The 21,831-nt window shown below is 38.8% G+C and overlaps 1 protein-coding gene across 3 annotated transcripts in view; it reads right to left on the reverse strand.

The window, feature by feature from the left end:
- The window catches only part of pns (DENN domain containing pinstripe), a 168,645-nt gene that overhangs the window by 23,188 nt on the left and 123,626 nt on the right, over positions 1–21,831 (reverse strand). Inside the window, exon 15 of one of the 3 annotated variants that reach the window (XM_083119394.1) lies at positions 13,905–13,940. The exons of 1 other annotated variant lie outside the window; for it this stretch is intronic. In XM_083119394.1, the coding sequence (XP_082975520.1) occupies positions 13,905–13,940 (36 nt within the window). Of the gene's footprint in view, positions 1–290; positions 387–13,904; positions 13,941–21,831 lie in introns of all 3 variants that reach the window. One more of the 3 variants, XM_083119393.1, reaches the window with a different exon arrangement.

Here is a 21,831-nt window from a genome sequence, read left to right on the forward strand (position 1 = left end):
TGCATGTATCTATGTATTTACACTACATTTTCATGAAAAATATAAATCACAAATTTGTCCAAGTTATGACTTCCAAAATATACAGATTTAGAAAATTGCCAAGTTCTGATTTACAAATCTCTTATCCTGTACATCCATTCTGCCTCCTACATGCTAAGCTTCTAAACTCTATTAAATTTCTAACTCTTATGTTCATATTTTCTACTCTAAGCTCTAAATACTTATCTACGCATGCACTACAGAAAAAAAAGCTATGGTGCAATGCCCTTCAGGTTTTAAGCTGAACTTACCAAAATTTGTGAGATATGTGGCAATTTCCATTATGTTTCTTGATTTTATGGATAGGATTAATTCTGGTATCCCATACTTTGTGGGTGATGATGTAACTAGCAGAAACAAGAAGGCAACTTAAAATAAATCCCAACCCAAATGAAAAGCAATAATGCGAAAATAACTCAATATACAAAAGCAAGATACAAACCTTACAAACAATTAAAAATAATTTTAAAAAAATAACATTACAAAACAACCCACAAGCAAACAGAATAACAAAACACCAATATAAAAGACAAACTCAATATCATTCTCCCATAAAACCTTTCAAGTAGCATTGCATTTAAAAAATACATGTGCCCATGTGCTCTATATTGGCTTCCACCAATATATCTACCATGTAATATACAGGGTTTTTCCGTGACCTTCATTCAAACTTGCATGGTGGATGGAGACTGACCCAAGTACCAATATGAGATATGGAACCCTGGTCCGGAAATGCACCATTAAAAAGTTATAAGCCAAAACTATTTGGGACTGCCTATGTCACTGGAATAAGAGAACTGAAAGATGTGGCTTGTAGATTTAATATGGATATTACTACAGTGTATCCTAGCACTCTACGACGAAAAAGTTACAGTAATTGTTCAAAATGGTGGCCCCAGCTTCTCAAGATGCTCAGTCGTATCTGCCCTGGAGTCGTTCTGACCATATAGCAAGGATTCTAGCCAACAGGTCCTCCTCACTCAAATGGTTGACAATTGGGTGCTGAATGCTGAGTGGAGGGACACCCCTTGCATCCCCTCACGGTAAGAATCTTTGATGCCTGTGATATTGTCAGAATGACTCTGCGGATGTTACAGTAGATGCAACAGAGCTTCTTACGATGTTGTCATGCCTGCATTGACACTGGGGGCCACCATTTTGAACAATTACGGTAAACATTTTCATCGTAGAGCGCTACGATACACTGTAGTAAGATCTGTATTAAATCCACAAGCCACATCTTTCAGTTTTCTTATTCCACTGTCGTAGGCAGCCCCAAATAGTTCTGGCTCATATCTTTTTAATGGCGTGTTTCCTCACAGGAGTTCCTCATCTCATATTGGTACTTGGGTCAGTCTCCAGCCACCCTCCAAGTTTGAATCAAGGTCACGGATACACCCTGTATATATATTACATACAGCAAAAATTTACATGTATACAGTTGTGACGTTTTTTCTGCGCGATTTATACTAAACAAGTATTACGTCATATATCGCGTAGGAAAGCCTTCACATATCCTCCTGCGTAGTACGCTTTGCGTCTCGTTTACCTTGTTGGTTGTGCCAGTCGCCGCTAGGTGTCTCCACCTATCTTTGCCCAGAGCTGCATTTACGAAGGTGTAAGCTAAACCAGTTCCGATCCAACCGTCTATCACGAAACAGCCAGTTCTCGCAGGAACACGAGCGAGCAAAAAGGAGGATGACGTGCGATTAGCGTGGAACGTCGTCTCGCTGGACGAGACTTGTATTATTTTGGGATCTTAATTGCACGCATTCGTTTTGACTATTTCTCAATACTCCGCACAATCGCTCGAAAGTGGATTCCTTTTGCAATTTCGCATTTCAAGATAAGTAGTGGAAAGATTACGTTTCTTGTGAGGAATCAAATATGCGTGTTCCGAGTCCCGTTTGACGAGTGCACAGACTGTTCGCTGTAGTATCCAGGGTTCACGTTACCACTACCTCTATGAAGTGTTCCCACGGAACCATGATTGCGAGGAAACCGGAGTTACGTCAGGGTGATGTGAGGGAAAAGACGACCGCATGAGGAGGAAGCCAAATGCTATTTGATGCCCCAGTTGCAGAGTTCGATTGATCAGATGGGACAGTTTCGAGTGAACTATTGAGGTATGTACTGTGTCAAAAATCCTTCTTTTTGTGGCATATCGAATAAAGTGAAGTGCGTCGGTTTCATATACTTTGAGTCTCTAATTTGAATAATTGGAAAAGAAGAAGATATAAGCGTCGATTTATTAAAACTATGCAAATGGAATTAATCACGTAATTGTTTGGGCATGCGCGTCGTCGCCACTATTCGTTGAACGCAAAAGGCAAAGGAGAAATTTCTAAATTCCTTAGTAATAAATTTGAGCAAGGCGTACGCTGGAGTAATTTATTATTGGATCTAAGGGGGTTGACAGAATACAATGAGAGATAATGCTTGTCTGGCACAAAAAAATTAAAATAAAATAATAAGAGAGAGCATCAAAGTAAAACAATAGGACAAATTGTTACAAGGAGAAATAAGAGCTTTTTACTATAACGTTGTTGAGAATTTAACTTGTTAAAGGTATTTGACATTACATGATTCAACGGTTTGATTGGATTTGTTCTTATTCGTTGTCGTAATTATAACGACCTAATGTATGAAATTATGAAGTAAACGGAGGGAGAAATAATTGTTGAATCTATTTTGGATGTAATCTTGGGTGGTTTTAAAAGACGGGGTTCTCATTGATAATTGTTTCGATGTACATGTTTTTCAAGTTGGGACGTTAATCATTCTCCGCTGTGAGATTAACGCAATAAATTTCGACTTAAGGTCGCAAATGAACTTTACTATCTCTCTTTTCACCTTTTTTGTTTTGGAACCTTGCTTGATAACAAGAACGAAAGATTACTAGTGTTAAATGAAGAGATGAATTGATTGGTCAGAATTGTGCATATATATATTTTTTGTGATGTTCCGTGTACACACCTGTGCACGAATATACACATATTTACGTTAAGGGTTGATACAGTGCAAAATTTTCCACGATATTCTGTGATCATATTTATTATATTTATATTTCTTGTCTTGCTGACTATTTTGGGAGGGTCCCGTACATTTAAACGCGCCCCCCCCTCCTTTTTTTTTTTTTATTGGTTCTCAATTGAGACTGAGGCGGCAGTGATAAACACTTGCCATTAACCTCAACACTTTAGCGACTTTTGTAACTGGTTAGTTGTTATTCGTTTCTACGGACGTACGATAATTGATCCCGTACCTCTTGCACGTTTCCTTGAATAACTTTCATTGCCTTTTCTTACGTACGCAACAACCACGTTACAAAGTTCCTGGTACCAGAGCAGGTTATATTTTTTTTAACTTATACTGCCGAAATATTGCAAAAATTTTTTCCCTTCCTTACATTACTATTCTTGGTAGTATTGGTGCTACGATAACTCTGGTTCCTACCCGTTTTCCTTGCATAACAATTTTTTTTGCTTTTGCTAATTTTTACCCCCCCCCTTTTTTTGCGTTACTTCCGTGTAAATTTTTTGGGAGTGCGTTGCTACTTAGGAATTTTTGGGTTTACTGATTCTAATTACTCCCTGAATATCTTGATGTTGCACTTTTGCAATTGTCTTGTAACTTGGATATTACTGGCTTTTCTTTTGTTCGGGCTATTCCCTTGTGGACATTTTGGATATCCTCGCCAAGTGATAAATATAATGTCGCTTCCTCTTCAAGGCCATTTGCATGGGATTGGGTCGGCTTTTTTTCCCTTCCCGCCCGTTAACATACAACCTTCACCATTTTTGCAGACCCCAAACCTTCACACACCTAGGGAACTTTTGTTGCCTCCCGATTATTCCAATATCACAAACTACATAAGATATTCGACAGCCGTAGATCTTTTACAGGTATTACCACCGACGGATGGTTCGGACCCCGACCAGTTGTTCCATTTCTTGTTCAATCTCCATAAAATTTTTAAATTAAACCTTATTGATTTAGAATCCTTATTATTGATGGCATTTGCATCCACACGGGGACCTCTCCGGGAAACTTGGCATGATTCTCTTACTGAGAAATTCCCATGGCCAACGTTTAGACGCATTATGTGGTATCGCTTCGTCCCTTATCCCAAAATGCAAATGTTGCTTGATAAATACCTTCTTCGTCCTCAGCGAACCGGGGAAATGCTTTCCACTTACTTGAATGACATTTATGATGTTTATCACGTATTACCTGTGGACTGGTCTGAATCTAGTCTATTGGAATTCGTGTTATTGAATTTACACGATACCACCCGCATGCATTTAATGGGTTTTGATCGACCGACTTCCATTACTAATTTTATTTGTTTGTCTAGGGAGTTATGGCCCATGGAATTACGTCGACAGGACCAACAAGAGCAAAACTGTATTTTACACCCTATTGATCCTAATCTTTCACAGCCTCTACCAACTTTACCTGTATTTCCTTCTCCTTCCCCTTCATTGGATGGTTCAAAGAAAACTGATGATCTACCCTTTAATGTCCTATCACGGCATGATACTGACTTATCGAATATTGGGCCCTCTCCTGTTGATAAGGAACGTTCTTCACCATCAGAGACTACTCCTATAACTCATATAGAACACCCTTTAACGATTATTGAAAAAGTCATGCCTATTATACATGCCACCTTGAATTCTACACCGAGTCGTCTTCTTGTAGATTCCGGAAGCTCTGTGTCCTTAATTGCGAGGGGATTTTTAGCCACCTTACGTCCTGTACCATCTATTTTTCAAGACATTAGTCGTACGTTGCAAACTGTTAATAATCAATCTATATGCCTCGACTCACATGTGATTTTGACATTGAAGTTACGGGGATTGTCTTGGAAATGGACCTTTTGGATTTCGGACACTTTACCTTTTCCAGTTATTCTTGGCTCAGATTTTTTTTCACATTCAAAGGGTACTATTTCCTTTGACCAGCTAGTTGTTTCATTTCCCTATTCAAATGATCCCATTCCTTTCGCCTCTTCGGTACCTCAGAGAAAGAAACATCAGGTACGACTTATTGAGGAAGTTAGTCACTCTCCAACTAATAACTTGTCTCCCAGCATTACCAATTTATTACAGGAATATGAGGATGTTGTCACAGAACGTGTGGGTACGTGTACGCTGGAACCTGTTTCTATTCCCCTAATTACTAATGTTCCTTTTCGCTCAAAACCATTTCAGTTAAACCCCACCCAAACAAACATTTTACGTCAGCAAATTCAGGAGTTGTTGGATCAGAAAATCATAGAGGAGTGCGCCTCCCCTTACGCATCCCCTTGTTTCCTCGTAGATAAGAAGGACGGCGGTCATCGTCTTGTTTGTAGTTATAAGCATCTTAACCGGCTTATTGCTTATGACGCCTTTCCACAAAGCCGTATAGATTTGATTTTTCAACATTTACAAGCTGCTAAAGTATTCTCTTGCTTGGATCTTTGTAAAAGTTTTCACCAAATAAGACTAGATGAACCTAGTAAAGACTTAACGGCATTTGTCACCTCTTTTGGCCAATACCGCTATACGAGGGTTCCGTTTGGTATTAATCTTGGTACCCAATTATTGACTCGTGCCTTGGACAAAATATTGGGCCCTTTTAAATATAAATTCCTGGTCAACTACGCTGATGATGTCTTGATCTTCAGTCCCGATGAAAAGACTCATATGATTCATCTTAAATTGGTGTTGCAAGCATTTCGTGAGGCCGGTCTAACTGTAAATCCCGTTAAATCCAAATGGATGCAAACAGAGGTTAAATATTTGGGATATATTTTACGCGAGGGACAACTTGTTTTAGACCCAGATCGTATCTCAGCAATTCAAGATATGCCCTCTCCTAGGAACGTCAAAGCTGTTCAGCGCGTTTTAGGATTATTGGGATACTACTCGCGCTTTATTCCATCGTACTCTGATATTACCTCCTTCTTAACAGACAAAAAGAAAAAGGGTCGTCCCTTTACGTGGTCCGAGAGCGATCAACAACAATTTGATCATCTTAAACAGGTTTTCCTTAAGCATACCGTTTTGGCTTTGCCCGATTTTTCAAGGGAATTTGTTTTGCAATGCGATGCTTCGGGATTGGCTCTGGGAGCTACCCTGAACCAACGTATGCCAGATGGATCATTACGTCCTATTGCTTTTGCTTCTCGTAAGCGTACTGACATAGAACGTCGACAATCCATATACGAGGCCGAATGTTGTGCCATTGTTTATGGATTTAAAAAGTTTGAAACATATCTAACCGAGAAGCACTTCACTCTCCAGACGGACAATCAGGCACTTTCCTGGCTTTTACGCCATCCTGAGCAATACGGCAAGTTTGGTCGTTGGTTGCTTTATTTGTCACGTTTTTCTTATTCTGTAGAACATATTGCTTCTCGACTAAATCCCGTTGCTGATTGCTTATCTAGAATGTATTCACCGGATGAATTCCAGGTTTCTCCTCAACCCATTACCTCTCTTGCTTGTGCTGCTCCAAAATTCCAAATTATTCCCTTTAGTAAATCAGACATCCTTGACCTTCAACACAAAGATTCTATTTTACTTCCAATTATTCAGAAATTGCAAACGGGTCAATCCTATAAATATTATGCTCTTTATAATGACTTACTCGTCTGGCAACCTCCACGTTCTAAGTTCTCATTAGTTGTCGTTCCTCAATCTCTTCAACATCTTATTTGTCGTTACTACCACGATACCCCCGTCGGAGGTTCACACTTGGGTGTTCAAAAGTGTACCAAGAAAATAATGAGTATATTTTGGTGGCCATCATGTATTCAAGACATTAAGACATATGTTAAGTCTTGCGACATTTGCCAAAAGGCCAAATTAGTTATACGTAAACCCCCTGGTTTTTTATCATCGGAGATCATCAAACATCCTTGGCGACGACTGTATATTGACCTTGTTGGGCCTTTGGTACGTTCGTCCAAAGGAAATTCCTACATCTTGGTAGTGGTTGATGCATTTTCCAAGTGGGTTTCTCTTTATCCTCTTCGGGGACCCACATCTAATCAGATAGTGGAAAAACTTCGGTCTTTGTTTCTGGTGTTTGGGGCGCCGTGTGAATTGGTATCTGATAATGCTTCATATTTTCGATCTCGCTATTTCAATTCTTTCTTGTTTGAGTCTCGAGTCAAGCATATATATACTAGCTCCTACTATCCTAATCCTTCACTGGCAGAACGCTTTATCCGTAATCTCAAGGCCTCTCTGATCGCCTATCATTCTGACGACCATACTAAATGGGATGTCCATTTAAATGCAATTTCATTTGCATTCAATACGGCGGTACAGGATAGTATACAAACTACTCCAGCACAGATTTTGTTTGGACGGGATATTGACGGACCTATGAATTTTTTTTGGGAATTCAAATCCGATTCTGAATTAGCTGGACCTCCTTCCGCTGATCGTGCAAAATGTTGGGCGCAAGCCTTCCATCATTTACAAAAAGCATGGCTAACGCGGCGTAATAGATACGACCCTAAAAGGCAACCTTCCTCCTTTAAAGTTGGGGATTTAGTTCTTTACAAAACCTTCCCACAAAGTAATGCCTTTCAGAAAGTCACTGCAAAGCTCCAACAACGTTGGGCAGGACCTGCTAAAGTTTTCAAGGTCTTGGGTCCCGTAACTGTTCTATTAGTCGATCCGGAAACTGAGGTTTTCCTCCGGAAGGTCCACATATCCCATATTAAACCGTATTATCTGCGAGAGGAATCTTCATTGGAGGTGGACTTATCAGATTCCCAGATAGCTTCACTTTTGTACCCCAACCGAGATCAGAATTTCCATCGTTCTTCCCGCCCATTTCAACCTTTCTACTGTAACTTTTGCCGCCGAACTGGTCACTCTTCTTCTCATTGCCGACGTCGTCCCCCCACCACCCGTTACTCTTCTCATGACTCAGTTCCTCGCATCTAAGAAATGCATGGACTACCACACTTTGGATTTTGTATTTCGGTCGGGTATTTGACTTAGAATCTTAAGAATATTGAAGATATATTATATTTTATCCAATTTTGGTGTATACATGATTTCTATGTTAATATTTTTTCTATGTTGTAAATTAGCTTATGTGTAATATTTTGCCTTTTTGACTAATGCTTTTTGTCAGATGTCAATCATGATTTCATTGGTAAATAATGTCTTATTGCATATTACATATTGCAATTTTGGATGTATATGTAGGATGACTGTTTTAATCACAAATTGTAATTGATGCTCCTATTTCTCATTGTATTCCCCTCTGTTTAGGTTTCCTCTCCCCTTTCCTATCCTTTTTTTTCTCTTCTCTTTCATTATTCTCTTCTAATTCGCCTTTTTTCTGTTTATTTTTCATGTTTATTGAGGAAACATAAATATCGAGTGTGCCATCTCGGAATCTTCATTTGAAGCATTAAAATGGAAACACAACTACCATATTATTCTCTAGGAGTATTGATTTGATTGTAAAACGTCTTCTCCTTTTTTGAGAAATTCTCCATATTATAGTGTTTATTTGGACCTTCGTTTTCTACTTACAGGTGTTGTTTAACAGGTATCTTTATATTCAGTGTATTGTGAAACCTGCAAGTGTAATTTGACGTAATGCCCTTTTAATGGCACATATACTCATATATTTGGTAAAGAGTATCCTTAATTGTAATGTTAACTTTTCATCCAGTATGCTCATTTCATTATTATGATTGCAATCGACTTTCATGCTCATTTTTTCACAATCATTTTTATAAACTATTTATTCATCTTATTATCTATTGGGTCTAAATTGGTTACCAACATTGTATATATTTTTTTGTTATTATTCAATCTAGTCTCAATCTAACCAATTTGTGTGGGATATATATATATATATATACATATGTATATTTAGGTACTTGTTTGCATATATTCTCACATGGTATGTGTGTTCTCTATTTATATGGTGCTCTTATGGTTCTTTAAAACACATACATTTGGGTATTACTTCTTTGATTAAGGGGATTTTCCTTCTATAGGGATTTGGTGCTCTCGAAATGACATATTTATGTCTGGTTAGTTATGGTGCCTCTCTTGCTAAATATTTATGGTTGTTGTTAATATATATATTGTTCTTTTATATTTGTTAGCCGGGGGAGTTTGTGACGTTTTTCCTGCGCGATTTATACTAAACAAGTATTACGTCATATATCGCGTAGGAAAGCCTTCACATATCCTCCTGCGTAGTACGCTTTGCGTCTCGTTTACCTTGTTGGTTGTGCCAGTCGCCGCTAGGTGTCTCCACCTATCTTTGCCCAGAGCTGCATTTACGAAGGTGTAAGCTAAACCAGTTCCGATCCAACCGTCTATCACGAAACAGCCAGTTCTCGCAGGAACACGAGCGAGCAAAAAGGAGGATGACGTGCGATTAGCGTGGAACGTCGTCTCGCTGGACGAGACTTGTATTATTTTGGGATCTTAATTGCACGCATTCGTTTTGACTATTTCTCAATACTCCGCACAATCGCTCGAAAGTGGATTCCTTTTGCAATTTCGCATTTCAAGATAAGTAGTGGAAAGATTACGTTTCTTGTGAGGAATCAAATATGCGTGTTCCGAGTCCCGTTTGACGAGTGCACAGACTGTTCGCTGTAGTATCCAGGGTTCACGTTACCACTACCTCTATGAAGTGTTCCCACGGAACCATGATTGCGAGGAAACCGGAGTTACGTCAGGGTGATGTGAGGGAAAAGACGACCGCATGAGGAGGAAGCCAAATGCTATTTGATGCCCCAGTTGCAGAGTTCGATTGATCAGATGGGACAGTTTCGAGTGAACTATTGAGGTATGTACTGTGTCAAAAATCCTTCTTTTTGTGGCATATCGAATAAAGTGAAGTGCGTCGGTTTCATATACTTTGAGTCTCTAATTTGAATAATTGGAAAAGAAGAAGATATAAGCGTCGATTTATTAAAACTATGCAAATGGAATTAATCACGTAATTGTTTGGGCATGCGCGTCGTCGCCACTATTCGTTGAACGCAAAAGGCAAAGGAGAAATTTCTAAATTCCTTAGTAATAAATTTGAGCAAGGCGTACGCTGGAGTAATTTATTATTGGATCTAAGGGGGTTGACAGAATACAATGAGAGATAATGCTTGTCTGGCACAAAAAAATTAAAATAAAATAATAAGAGAGAGCATCAAAGTAAAACAATAGGACAAATTGTTACAAGGAGAAATAAGAGCTTTTTACTATAACGTTGTTGAGAATTTAACTTGTTAAAGGTATTTGACATTACATGATTCAACGGTTTGATTGGATTTGTTCTTATTCGTTGTCGTAATTATAACGACCTAATGTATGAAATTATGAAGTAAACGGAGGGAGAAATAATTGTTGAATCTATTTTGGATGTAATCTTGGGTGGTTTTAAAAGACGGGGTTCTCATTGATAATTGTTTCGATGTACATGTTTTTCAAGTTGGGACGTTAATCATTCTCCGCTGTGAGATTAACGCAATAAATTTCGACTTAAGGTCGCAAATGAACTTTACTATCTCTCTTTTCACCTTTTTTGTTTTGGAACCTTGCTTGATAACAAGAACGAAAGATTACTAGTGTTAAATGAAGAGATGAATTGATTGGTCAGAATTGTGCATATATATATTTTTTGTGATGTTCCGTGTACACACCTGTGCACGAATATACACATATTTACGTTAAGGGTTGATACAGTGCAAAATTTTCCACGATATTCTGTGATCATATTTATTATATTTATATTTCTTGTCTTGCTGACTATTTTGGGAGGGTCCCGTACATTTAAACGCGCCCCCCCCTCCTTTTTTTTTTTTTATTGGTTCTCAATTGAGACTGAGGCGGCAGTGATAAACACTTGCCATTAACCTCAACACTTTAGCGACTTTTGTAACTGGTTAGTTGTTATTCGTTTCTACGGACGTACGATAATTGATCCCGTACCTCTTGCACGTTTCCTTGAATAACTTTCATTGCCTTTTCTTACGTACGCAACAACCACGTTACACAGTTCAGTCTCAAAATATGTATTAAGACAATTTTATGCTCAGATAGACTAATTGGCTTGATTGATTGATTTTGTTTATTTTACTTAGCTTTTCTGCCACTTTTAGCTAATCGTGAAGATGAAGCTGGTTGATGATATGATGAAATTGATGAAGAGATACTCACAAAGAACACCCATGTACCTTGAATCCCCACCAGGAATTGTACCAGGTACATGAACAGTGTAGCAATTCGAAGTTGATCACATTCACTAAATTATAAACAGCACACTATTTTTCTAACAGGTGATGTTTCACAAACTTTTCGTTTGCATCATCAGAACTAATAGAAATGGAAGAAGAAAACACTTCTATGGACTACAAACTAGTTTCTTCATGATGTGGTCCAAAATACTGGTTTCTTCTTTCAACTCCATTTGGATTGATGATGCAAATGAGAAGTTTGTAACATGTTGCCTTTTAGAAAAATAATCAATATGCTGTTTATAATTTACATTTAATAAATAATAATGTATTTTCCAGAACAATGAAGACCATTTCTTACGCCAAATTGATCACAATAATTATAAATTTTATAAGAGAATAAATCTGTTGAAATTATGCCACAGATTTGCTTTAAAATATTTAGAAATTCAAATATTTGTGTTGAAAATAATTGCTGCACTGTTAAAAATTCATGGTTTCAAATCATAGGAGTGCAAATTTCCTTATGAATAGTATATTCTATTGAAAGCTTGACTAGGTGATGTGAAGCCTGCATGCAAAAGTGACTTCAGTACTCATGCACTATCTTGAAATGAAGATTTTCAGAAAACAAAGTACCTCCACATGCTTTCCTGAAATAATGCATTTAAAAATTACTGTGGTTCATGAATGTTAAGTATGGGGTTGTTTCAAACAGGCACAAAAACAATACTGCTGTACATCTGCACATCAAGTCCAGGAAAGTTTTACAAGGTGTCGTTGGAGAAAATGTGTAACTCCATTTAATTTTCTTCACAGTATATTTGAATGGTATGAAAGGAAACAGTCAATATCTTCAGTTTTGAGAATTGTGTTTCCACATGCTGGCAAAAAGCATATTTCAGTTACCTTACAAAATGATGAAACACCAAACAGTTGCTCATAATTAAAACTTCAGGTAATTACACTACTAATTCTGGCAGCCTGGCTAGAAGTGGCTAAGAAATCATCAAAGCATGGGGAAATGCTATGTTAAAATGCATTTTGCATAATGTATATTAGGCTTCTTAGCACATACAATTTTTTCATTCTCAATTTTCCTATAAAAATATTCATAATCTACATGCATAATTCAATTATACACTGTTTATTACTAACCTGTAAATTATTAACTAAATTAAATAGTTATTGTTCATGTAGTCCTTTATATCTATTTCTCACTAAACATTGAAGATATATTGGTTTTCTCTATATCGTCCCATGCATCATGCTTTCAAAAAGCTAACTGCTTTCATAATTTCAAATTCAAACTATGACTACATTTCAGGAAGTTCTGTACCACTTTAATTTGCGTCAGATTAATTTTACTGAAGGGAACTTTTACTTTCCTGAAACAGGCATATTTTGAAGTAAAAACTATTTGTGCATGAATCATATAAGTTTTTTTGCATTTATATGCTTTGTAAGGATTAAGGAATTAAATGTTCACAAAGCATACATGCACATGCAAAATAAATGTAAGTGAGACTATGGAAGTTTTGAGATATGTAAATATGGAGAAAGGTTCAGACAAAAATTACAGATGCACTTCCAAATTCATTAATTCTCCTGTTGAGAAAAGTTTATTACACAATTATGTATGGAGTAGAGACTTGGATAATGAGAGAGAGACAAAAGAAAGATGCAAGCAGTGGAGATGAAATTTTTACGGAGTATATTGGGGAAGACTAGAAGGGATAGAATAAGGAATGAGGAGATCTGACAGACAGTGGGGGTGGTGAAGTTTTTCAGGACAGGATAGATCAGGCACAGATGAGATGGTTCGGACACATGAAGAGGATGGGTGCAGAAAGGCTGCCAGTACGAGCTTACAATGCAGAAGGAGTGGGAGTAAGGTCAAAAGGGTAGACCAAGATGTCAGTGGAAATAGCAGATAGTGGAGAATAGGAGAATATTGGAACACCATGGAAAGAGAGGAGTGGTGAAAGATCAGGAAAAAATGGAGGCGCTTCACTTCTATGCTGACCCAGCCACAGGCAGAAAATGGCGAAGGATGATGATGATATTACACAATAAGCAGCATGTCATATTAAAACTGTGTTCACTAATATGCCAGAAACAGCAATAAAAGTATATTAACAATTTATATTATCTATTCTTGGAGCTGCAGTAATCTAGTCTGACTGCCACGCAAAAGACCCAAGTTTGTGTCCTGGGGTGGGTGATCTAATGTTGGAAATTTTTCAGCCTTGTCCCTACATTAAAATGGCTCTGGGGTTTAATCAGCCTTAAATAAATGAGTACCTGGGGGCCATCTCTCATTACAGACATGTCACTGAGAAACATTCTGTTGCTATACACTACTCCTTTCTAAACAAAGACACTGTAGCCAAGTTAGCTGCTTGTTCATTTCATATAGTCATGCTTCAAATTTTTTGATTTCTTATTTCTTTTCTTTCTTTCTGCAAGAATTGATTGTGAGAACAAGGGTTGCGCACCCAAATGATGTAGCATCAGTGATTATTGCCAAACTTCATAATAGTTGCATTTAAGGGTTCTATTCATTCAACATGCACGTCTCAAAACTTTACTAACAACTCTTGCACATGCAGGACTACGGAAATCTACTTTAAAAATTGATATCACATACAATCCAGCCTCTTCCTCAGAACACACCAGGCCAATGCTGCATACGGTGAAGAAAGGAAAAAAAGAGTGGTTAATAGGTAGAACGAACTCAACACGCATTACCCACTCCAAAGCTCAAACTGCAAACATATCTGTTATCATATTAAATACATATCACACCAGGTAAAAAATACATTATTTTAATAATGCGAGGTGAGGACAATGAAGCATAAGAAAGGATACTTGACGATGGTAATGAGTCTGTTCATCTTATGTGAAAGTTTTATAAGTACATATTTTTTCGGTAACATTATCGTATGGGTAAAACGGATTCCTTCAAATTTACAGGAGAAAGTACTTACGGAAATCATTTTCTTGAGCGTTTTGGAAGTTCCTGAATGTAGATTTGATCCATTTTAATGTGAATGCGTTTTGTTTTCTGCGAAAATCTCTGTCCGACATGCTGTTTCTACTCCCGCCATTTGCTTTTTGCATGAGAGTGCAATGTTCCGTGTATTAAGACGATGCAACCCCGTAACCAGTGTTTCAGCCTCGCCGTGTTTTCACTAGAACCACCTGTCGAGTTCGGAACAAGCCATTTTTCCCGAATGGGTGTCACTTATCGCACAACAATGTAGCAACATTGTGTTCGGACGTCACAGGAGAGAGCTGTTTTTACAATTTTTGTTTGTATTTATGCTAATGGAACCTAACCTAACAGGCCTAACCTAACCACGTAGGCATTCCTCGTCTCACGTCAATATTCAAGGTTGCAAGATTGTTGTGCGAAAAGGAAGAGAATTAACGAATTACGAAAGAAAGATTGTTCCGACCTGAATGGGTGTCACTTATCGCACAACACTGTAGCAGCATTGTGTTCTGACATCACAGGAAAGATCTTTTTCATGTTAGGCAATACAAGCTAACGCGTCTATTAGCGAAAATAATAATTTTTCTTTGTATCTATGCTAATGGAACCTAACCCAACAGGTCTAACCTAACCACGTAGGCATTCCTCGTCTGACGTCAATATTCAAGGTTGCAAGAGTGTTGTGCGTAAAGGAAGAGCATTAACAAATTTCGAAAGAAAATAATAATTTTTCTTTGTATCTATGCTAATGGAACCTAACCCAACAGGCCTAACCTAACCACGTAGGCATTCCTCGTCTGACGTCAATATTCAAGGTTGCAAGATGGTTGTGCGTAAAGGAAGAGCATTAACAAATTTCGAAAGAAAGATGGTTCCGACCCGAATGGGTGTCACTTATCGCACAACACTCTAGCAACATTGTGTTCTGACGTCACAGGAGAGACCTTTTTCATGTTAGTCAATACAAAGGTAACGCGTCTCTTAGCGATAATATTATTTTTTCTTTGTATTTATGCTAATGGAACCTAACCTAACAGGCCTAACCTAACCACGTAGGCATTCCTCGTCTGACGTCAATATTCAAGGTTGCAAGAGTGTTGTGCGTAAAGGAAGAGCATTAACGAATTGCGAAAGAAAGATGGTTCCGAATTGCGAAAGAAAGATAGTTCCGAATTGCTGTGTATGGACAATGAACGTGGTAATTCGCAAGGTTATTTTACAAGTTCTACACGTAAATGCGACGTATTAGCATAATTTCAAATAGGGGCACGAAAGTAGATATTTTCCGGTGAACGAGGTTGCACCACTGCATAAATCGACAAAACACTCTCAGAACGCCCCCTAAACCAGTATGCTATCACGGCCATAATGTGTTACAGATTCGAAACAACAAGTAACAATAAGTACTCGTAAATAGAGAAAATAAACATTATCTTAGTTAGAAATGCATTATTTCGCCTTAAGAAATGTTCCGCAACACGTTAGCAATGTAAAGAAGTCCGAAATATATGATTCGTAGGTGTTTCACCCATACGATAATAGTACCATTTTTTCATGGATAAACACAAAGAAAATTAATTCTGATAACCTGGGAAAGAAAAGATTTGAAAACCAAAATGGTGGCTATTGTACAAACTGTACACTGCCAACAACACAAATGGAGATATACAGCATCACGAAGCACACATTTTATTTTACTCCTCTACCTAAAACAAACCATTTAAAGCAGGATCTAAAACACTAACATGTAGCCACGTTTAGAACCTTTGACTACAAGGTGACAACATTAACCTCTGGTAAACACGAGGTCATTATAAACATTGACATTTATTTTTTACACAATCGAGAAACGGCAGAACAATGACAATCAGGTTGAGGGCTGAACCTAAAGGTAGAAAATATGAATTTCATTCAACTTTTTAACAGAGAAGTTGGGTAGAATTTAGTTCTTTTGGATATTGGCATCTTAGTCATATCTAATGGCATTCTTGTTTAAACACTAAAGTTCACAAAACTTCAACACCCCGCGGCCCACCTGAAGGCCTAACAGCTAGTACCACCGCCATGTTAATACCCGACAATCCCCGCACCCCCACCTTCTATCTATTGCCCAAAATCCACAAACCTGTCAACCCTGGCAGACCCATTGTGTTCAGCTATAACTCACCTACAGAACGAATCTCAGCCTTTGTTGACTCCCATCTCCAGCCTCTTGTGAAAGCTCTGCCCTCCTACCTCCGTGACACCAACCACTTCCTCCAGAAAATCAGCACCCTCCCACCATTGCCCTCAAATACCATCCTTGCCACCATTGATGTCACTTCCCTCTACACCAACATACCTCACCCCCATGGCCTCCGCTCCATAGAATTCTATCTCAATAGCAGACCCAAACCTCGCAACCCCAGCACCAACTTCCTGACCCACCTTGTCCTCACTTGTAACAACTTCACCTTTGAAAACCAAAATTTCCTACAGATCCGAGGTACAGCCATGGGTACCAGAATGGCCCCATCCTATGCAAACCTCTTCATGGGCCAACTTGAGCAAGAGTTTTTGGCTACCCAACCCCTCCTCTGGCTCCGCTTCATCGACGACATCTTCATGCTCTGGACACATGGAGAACCATCCTTGTCAGCCTTCCTGGACCAACTTAACCACTTCCGTTCCCTAAAATTCACCTGGACACACTCCCCCAACCAGATCACCTTCCTGGATGTGGACGTGCACATCGAGGGAGGACACCTGACTACCTCCATCCACATAAAACCCACCAACCACATGCAATACCTACACTTCTCCAGCTCCCACCCGTTCCACACCAAAAAAGCAATTCCATTCTCTCTGGCCCTCAGGGGACAGCGCCTGAACACTTCACCCACCTCCCGCCAGAATTATAACCTCCACCTACACCAGGCCCTGGTTAACCGTGGATATCCCTCCATCCTGGTCACCAAGCAAATATCACGAGCTGCCTCACATACCACTACCACCAAGAAACCTGCTGCCACCAACCCACCTGCACTCATCACCCAATATCATCCCCACCTCAACAAAATCAGGCACACACTGCACTCTCTTCTCCCAATCCTCCACAGTGATCCAGAAACCAAAAACATATTTCCCGACAAACACAGGGTGGTTTTAAAACGCCCCCCTAACCTCCAAAACATCCTGGTCCACAACACTCCTTCACCACACATCCAACACACCCCTGCCCATAAATGCAACCGACCCAGGTGCAAGACCTGCCCCATCCTCATCACTTCTCACACCCTCCAGGTGCACACGGCCACTGGCAAATTTACCCTCCATCCCAAAGGGACCTGCCATGCCTCAAACCTCATCTACATCCTCACCTGCAACATCTGTGGTGATTTTTACCTGGGGGAAACATCAACGGCCCTCAACCTCCGCATCAATAACCACCGCTCCTCCACCCACAACCTGGACTTCACTGTCGCCGTCCACACCAACCACCACAACATCAGTTTCAACGACTGCTTCCGGGTAGCGATCATCCATCTCCTACCCCAACCAGCCAACACCTCTGTTCGCAAAAGATGGGAGAGGGCCTATATATCGGCCATGGGTGCAACCACTCCACCTGGCCTGAACAAGGCCACCCAGTAATGCCCAACCCTCACCCACCCTCCCACCCTCCCAACTCATCCTACACACTCACAGTTTACGACGAGCCTGGTGACGAAACAGTGTTTTTTCGTTCTACGCACCGCTTCTTCTTCAATGGGGACCTGGCAACTCTGCAGGACCCCAACTTCCGGTTCCGTCTTCTGTTTCTTCTCACACCGATGATGCTATAAATTAGCGAAAATTTTGAATTTTCCTACTGTCCGGTGAGGGTTTCCTTTTACCTTTTTTGATTTATATATATATATATATATATATATATATATATATATATACACACAAATAATGAAGGAGACAGTAAACACTTACCACACGAATAGAAATAATTCAATATTTCGCGATCTGAGTCGCATTTTCAAGAAGGTAGATAAAAGATCGACGACACTGTGAGTAGAGGCACAGAATACTGACCGTAGCGTCTCTACGGTAGTGTTGCCAGAAACAGTTGAAAGGAAACACGAAATACTTTAGCCAGTGTTTACTGTAAGGTGGGTGGGTAGTTTCGGGGAGGAGAGGAAAGAGTTACTGGTTGGCTAGGTTGAGTCTGGGGGGTATAGTGGCGTGCATGCCTGCTATATAGGCCCTTTCCCATCGCCTGCGGAAAGATGTGTCAGAGCGGGGGGGGGGTAAAAGGTGGATGATGGCAACACGGAAGCAGTTATTGAAGGTGGTGTTATGGCTGTTGGTGTGGATGGCAACTGTGAAATCGGAGACGCTACGGTCAGTATTCTGTGCCTCTACTCACAGTGTCGTCGATCTTTTATCTACCTTCTTGAAAATGGGACTCAGATCGCGAAATATTGAATTATTTCTATTCGTGTGGTAAGTGTTTACTGTCTCCTTCATTATTTGTATTTATCCACCCTTCTGGCACCATTTCTAACCCTATTCTTCTCACACCGATGATGCTATAAATTAGCGAAAATTTTGAATTTTCCTACTGTCCGGTGAGTGTTTCCTTTTACCTTATTTGATTTTTACTTAGCCCTTTTGGCCCTCCTTGCTTTTATCCATTATTATATATATATATATATAATAATATATATAATAATGGATAAAAGCAAGGAGGGCCAAAAGGGCTGTTTCTTCTCACACCGATGATGCTATAAATTAGCGAAAATTTTGAATTTTCCTACTGTCCGGTGAGTGTTTCCTTTTACCTTATTTGATTTTTTATATATATATATATATATAGGAAACAACACCACTTTTGTAACAATTTTGTTATTTCTTGGAAAATTCTGTTGCATTCCACTCATCTCAATTTTCTTGAAAAAAAAATGTACTTATACGACATATAATATTTCAAAGTAATAGTCACCATATTATAAGAAATGTGAAAGTACCCTGCAGAGCAATGATGATACTACTAGTCAATCAATGAACAGACAATAATGAGGAGTTAATGCTTCTGTAGAAAAATCACAACAAGCATGTTAAGATTGCATGTAATAATTCAAATAAATGCCATTGCTCGTGTAAAAAAAGAAGGGGAGAGTTGAAACTTAGCCAACACACTACAATTAAGAGAACAGTTATCATTAAGTAACGTGATTTCAAACAAAACAATCTCTGCAGTGTGATATAAGAAAGCAAGTAATCACCAAATCAATATTACATACAAATCCTTGCTGCTAAGAGAAAACTTTCTCTCCTCTTGACTGTGCAGTTATTACTATACTGTACCTGTACCTGACACAGCTTGGTTTTTTTCATTTTCGAAAGGACATCTCTTCCTGTTACTTTTTTGCCAACAGTATAGCATATCACAAAAGCCCACAACAGCAATTTAAAATCTTAGAACATAGGTCTCCAAAATTGTCAATACCAGTTCATATAATATTAAAACAATATGAATAACACAATAATTTTTAAATTTCTACCTTTTTTATAGTTATTTTTAGTTACATTTCTAACTCTTGGGTTAATTGTGATGTTGAGGATGAATGATGAACTGATGGAATGGATGAAGGGACAAACACAATGATACATTCAGATCTTAACCAGGGACTTTTGGTTTCATAGCACATGATGTTAACCACTCTACTACCGAGGCTGACTTGATTGGAATGTTGTATGGGCTAATCTCAATGTCACCATTTTTTGCAGAAAGTGGACCTGAGGGTTCTAGAGAACAAGCAGTAAATATAGATTTATTTATGACTAGCTGATTACCTGGCATTGCCCCGGTGTTTATTTATCCCAATCTTGTATTAGACAGGAAAAATCAATTCTAACTAGTGTAAAATGTAACTAATTTTAAATGTTATCATGAATGTCACCAATTAGCTTAGCGACTCCGAAAACTATGGATTCAACACTAATCTAGGTCATTTGTGGCATTTTATTTTTTACCCCCTCTCAACCCCCATGCCGATAGGTGAACTTGAGGTTGAACCGCATTGGGAGTGTCACGAAAACTATGGATTTCACACGTTTTCGCAACACAAAATCATATCAGCCTGAATGTTAGACAACCCGAGAAACACTATTGTTGTGCATAGAGTCACTGATGTCCGTTTGTGCGAAATTTAATATCGATCGTTATTCGATTCGATTATTTTTATATGTCACCCCTTCCCACCCCACCCCTAGGGGGTGTCTTACCCCCCATGTATTCTTTCCAGATTGCAAGTGATACGTGTATCATGTTTGGTTGAAATTGCTCCAGGCATTCGAGAGTTATGATGAAACAAACAAACACACACCCACACACATACATCCAATTTTATATATATACAGATTGTTCATGCAGAATCTTCTTCAATAAAAGACCCACATCCTACACACGAAACTAAACTCTCTGGTGTAACAACACTTTCAGGGCTAAGGCCTAACAAGTGGATTTTTCATTGGGTGCAACATGGTGAGCACGTCAAAATCCCATTGCTGCTGTTTTCTGGCATTACAGACCAGAGCTTGCATCTTCTTTTCAAGATGCTCCCCAACTGTCCTCACACGGTTGGGTCAACACAAGACATTTTGGAGCTCCAATCAAGGGTTTACTCAGACTAAATATGAGAGTGCTAGCCATTTCGCTACATGGAAGCCCCCTGATGTATCCTAGCCACTTTAATATTGATGATTTGACTGCTGCAATTTTCTAATCACAAAACAAATACTGCAAGGCACTTTCATCAACTTTGTAACAATTAATGTGCAACTGTTCAATTCCAAGTAGAAGACATGAAATGAAAAATCAATTGAAAAGTTCCACTAATTTTGAATAATTACTTCAAATCTTGGTTCAAGATGTAACTTTAATAGCTATATCCTCCACTGAGAATGTAAATGTTCTATGTCCAATTTTTTCGGAAGAGCCCTTTGACGTTTGACATGATATATTTATTGAACCTTTATCACCACTGCGCTGAAAGTTTGTATCATGGCAAAGGCTGATATGTTGAAGCCTCCCTGAAAAGAAGTAGTTGTTTCGTTAGGTGCTTATGCTGTAATTAACAATTGAAATTTCAGATAGAACAATTGCTCGCAACACTAGCTTTGATTTGAGATCTACCAGATAGAACACTGAATTCTGAAAATGAGATGGAGATGAAACAATTTCATTATAAATTTGTCATTCGGTAGAAAAGTAAAATAAATAATTCATATTTTTGAGAAATCAATCAACTACTCTGATTCCACTATTATATAAAAATTTTGTCTGTTAACAAAAGTAAGAACCGAAGACCACTAAGCAGCAATCACAAGCGACTGATGTTAGAATGCAAGTGGTTTATCTCATACTTGGATGGTGCTTGTGGTTGGTTGAGGAAATTGTCATAAGGTTTCATTGGCTGTTTGAGTTTGCACTCTTGTGGCTGCTTCCAAATTCCGCACATGGACCAAAAAGACACTCAATACATCAATATTTGTTGTATGTAGGCATCAGACGATAGCAGAGACAAAACAATTTAGACTACAGCCA

This window comes from Lepisma saccharinum, chromosome 3, assembly GCF_977018435.1.
Source record: "Lepisma saccharinum chromosome 3, izLepSacc3.1, whole genome shotgun sequence".
NCBI lineage: Eukaryota > Metazoa > Arthropoda > Insecta > Zygentoma > Lepismatidae > Lepisma > Lepisma saccharinum.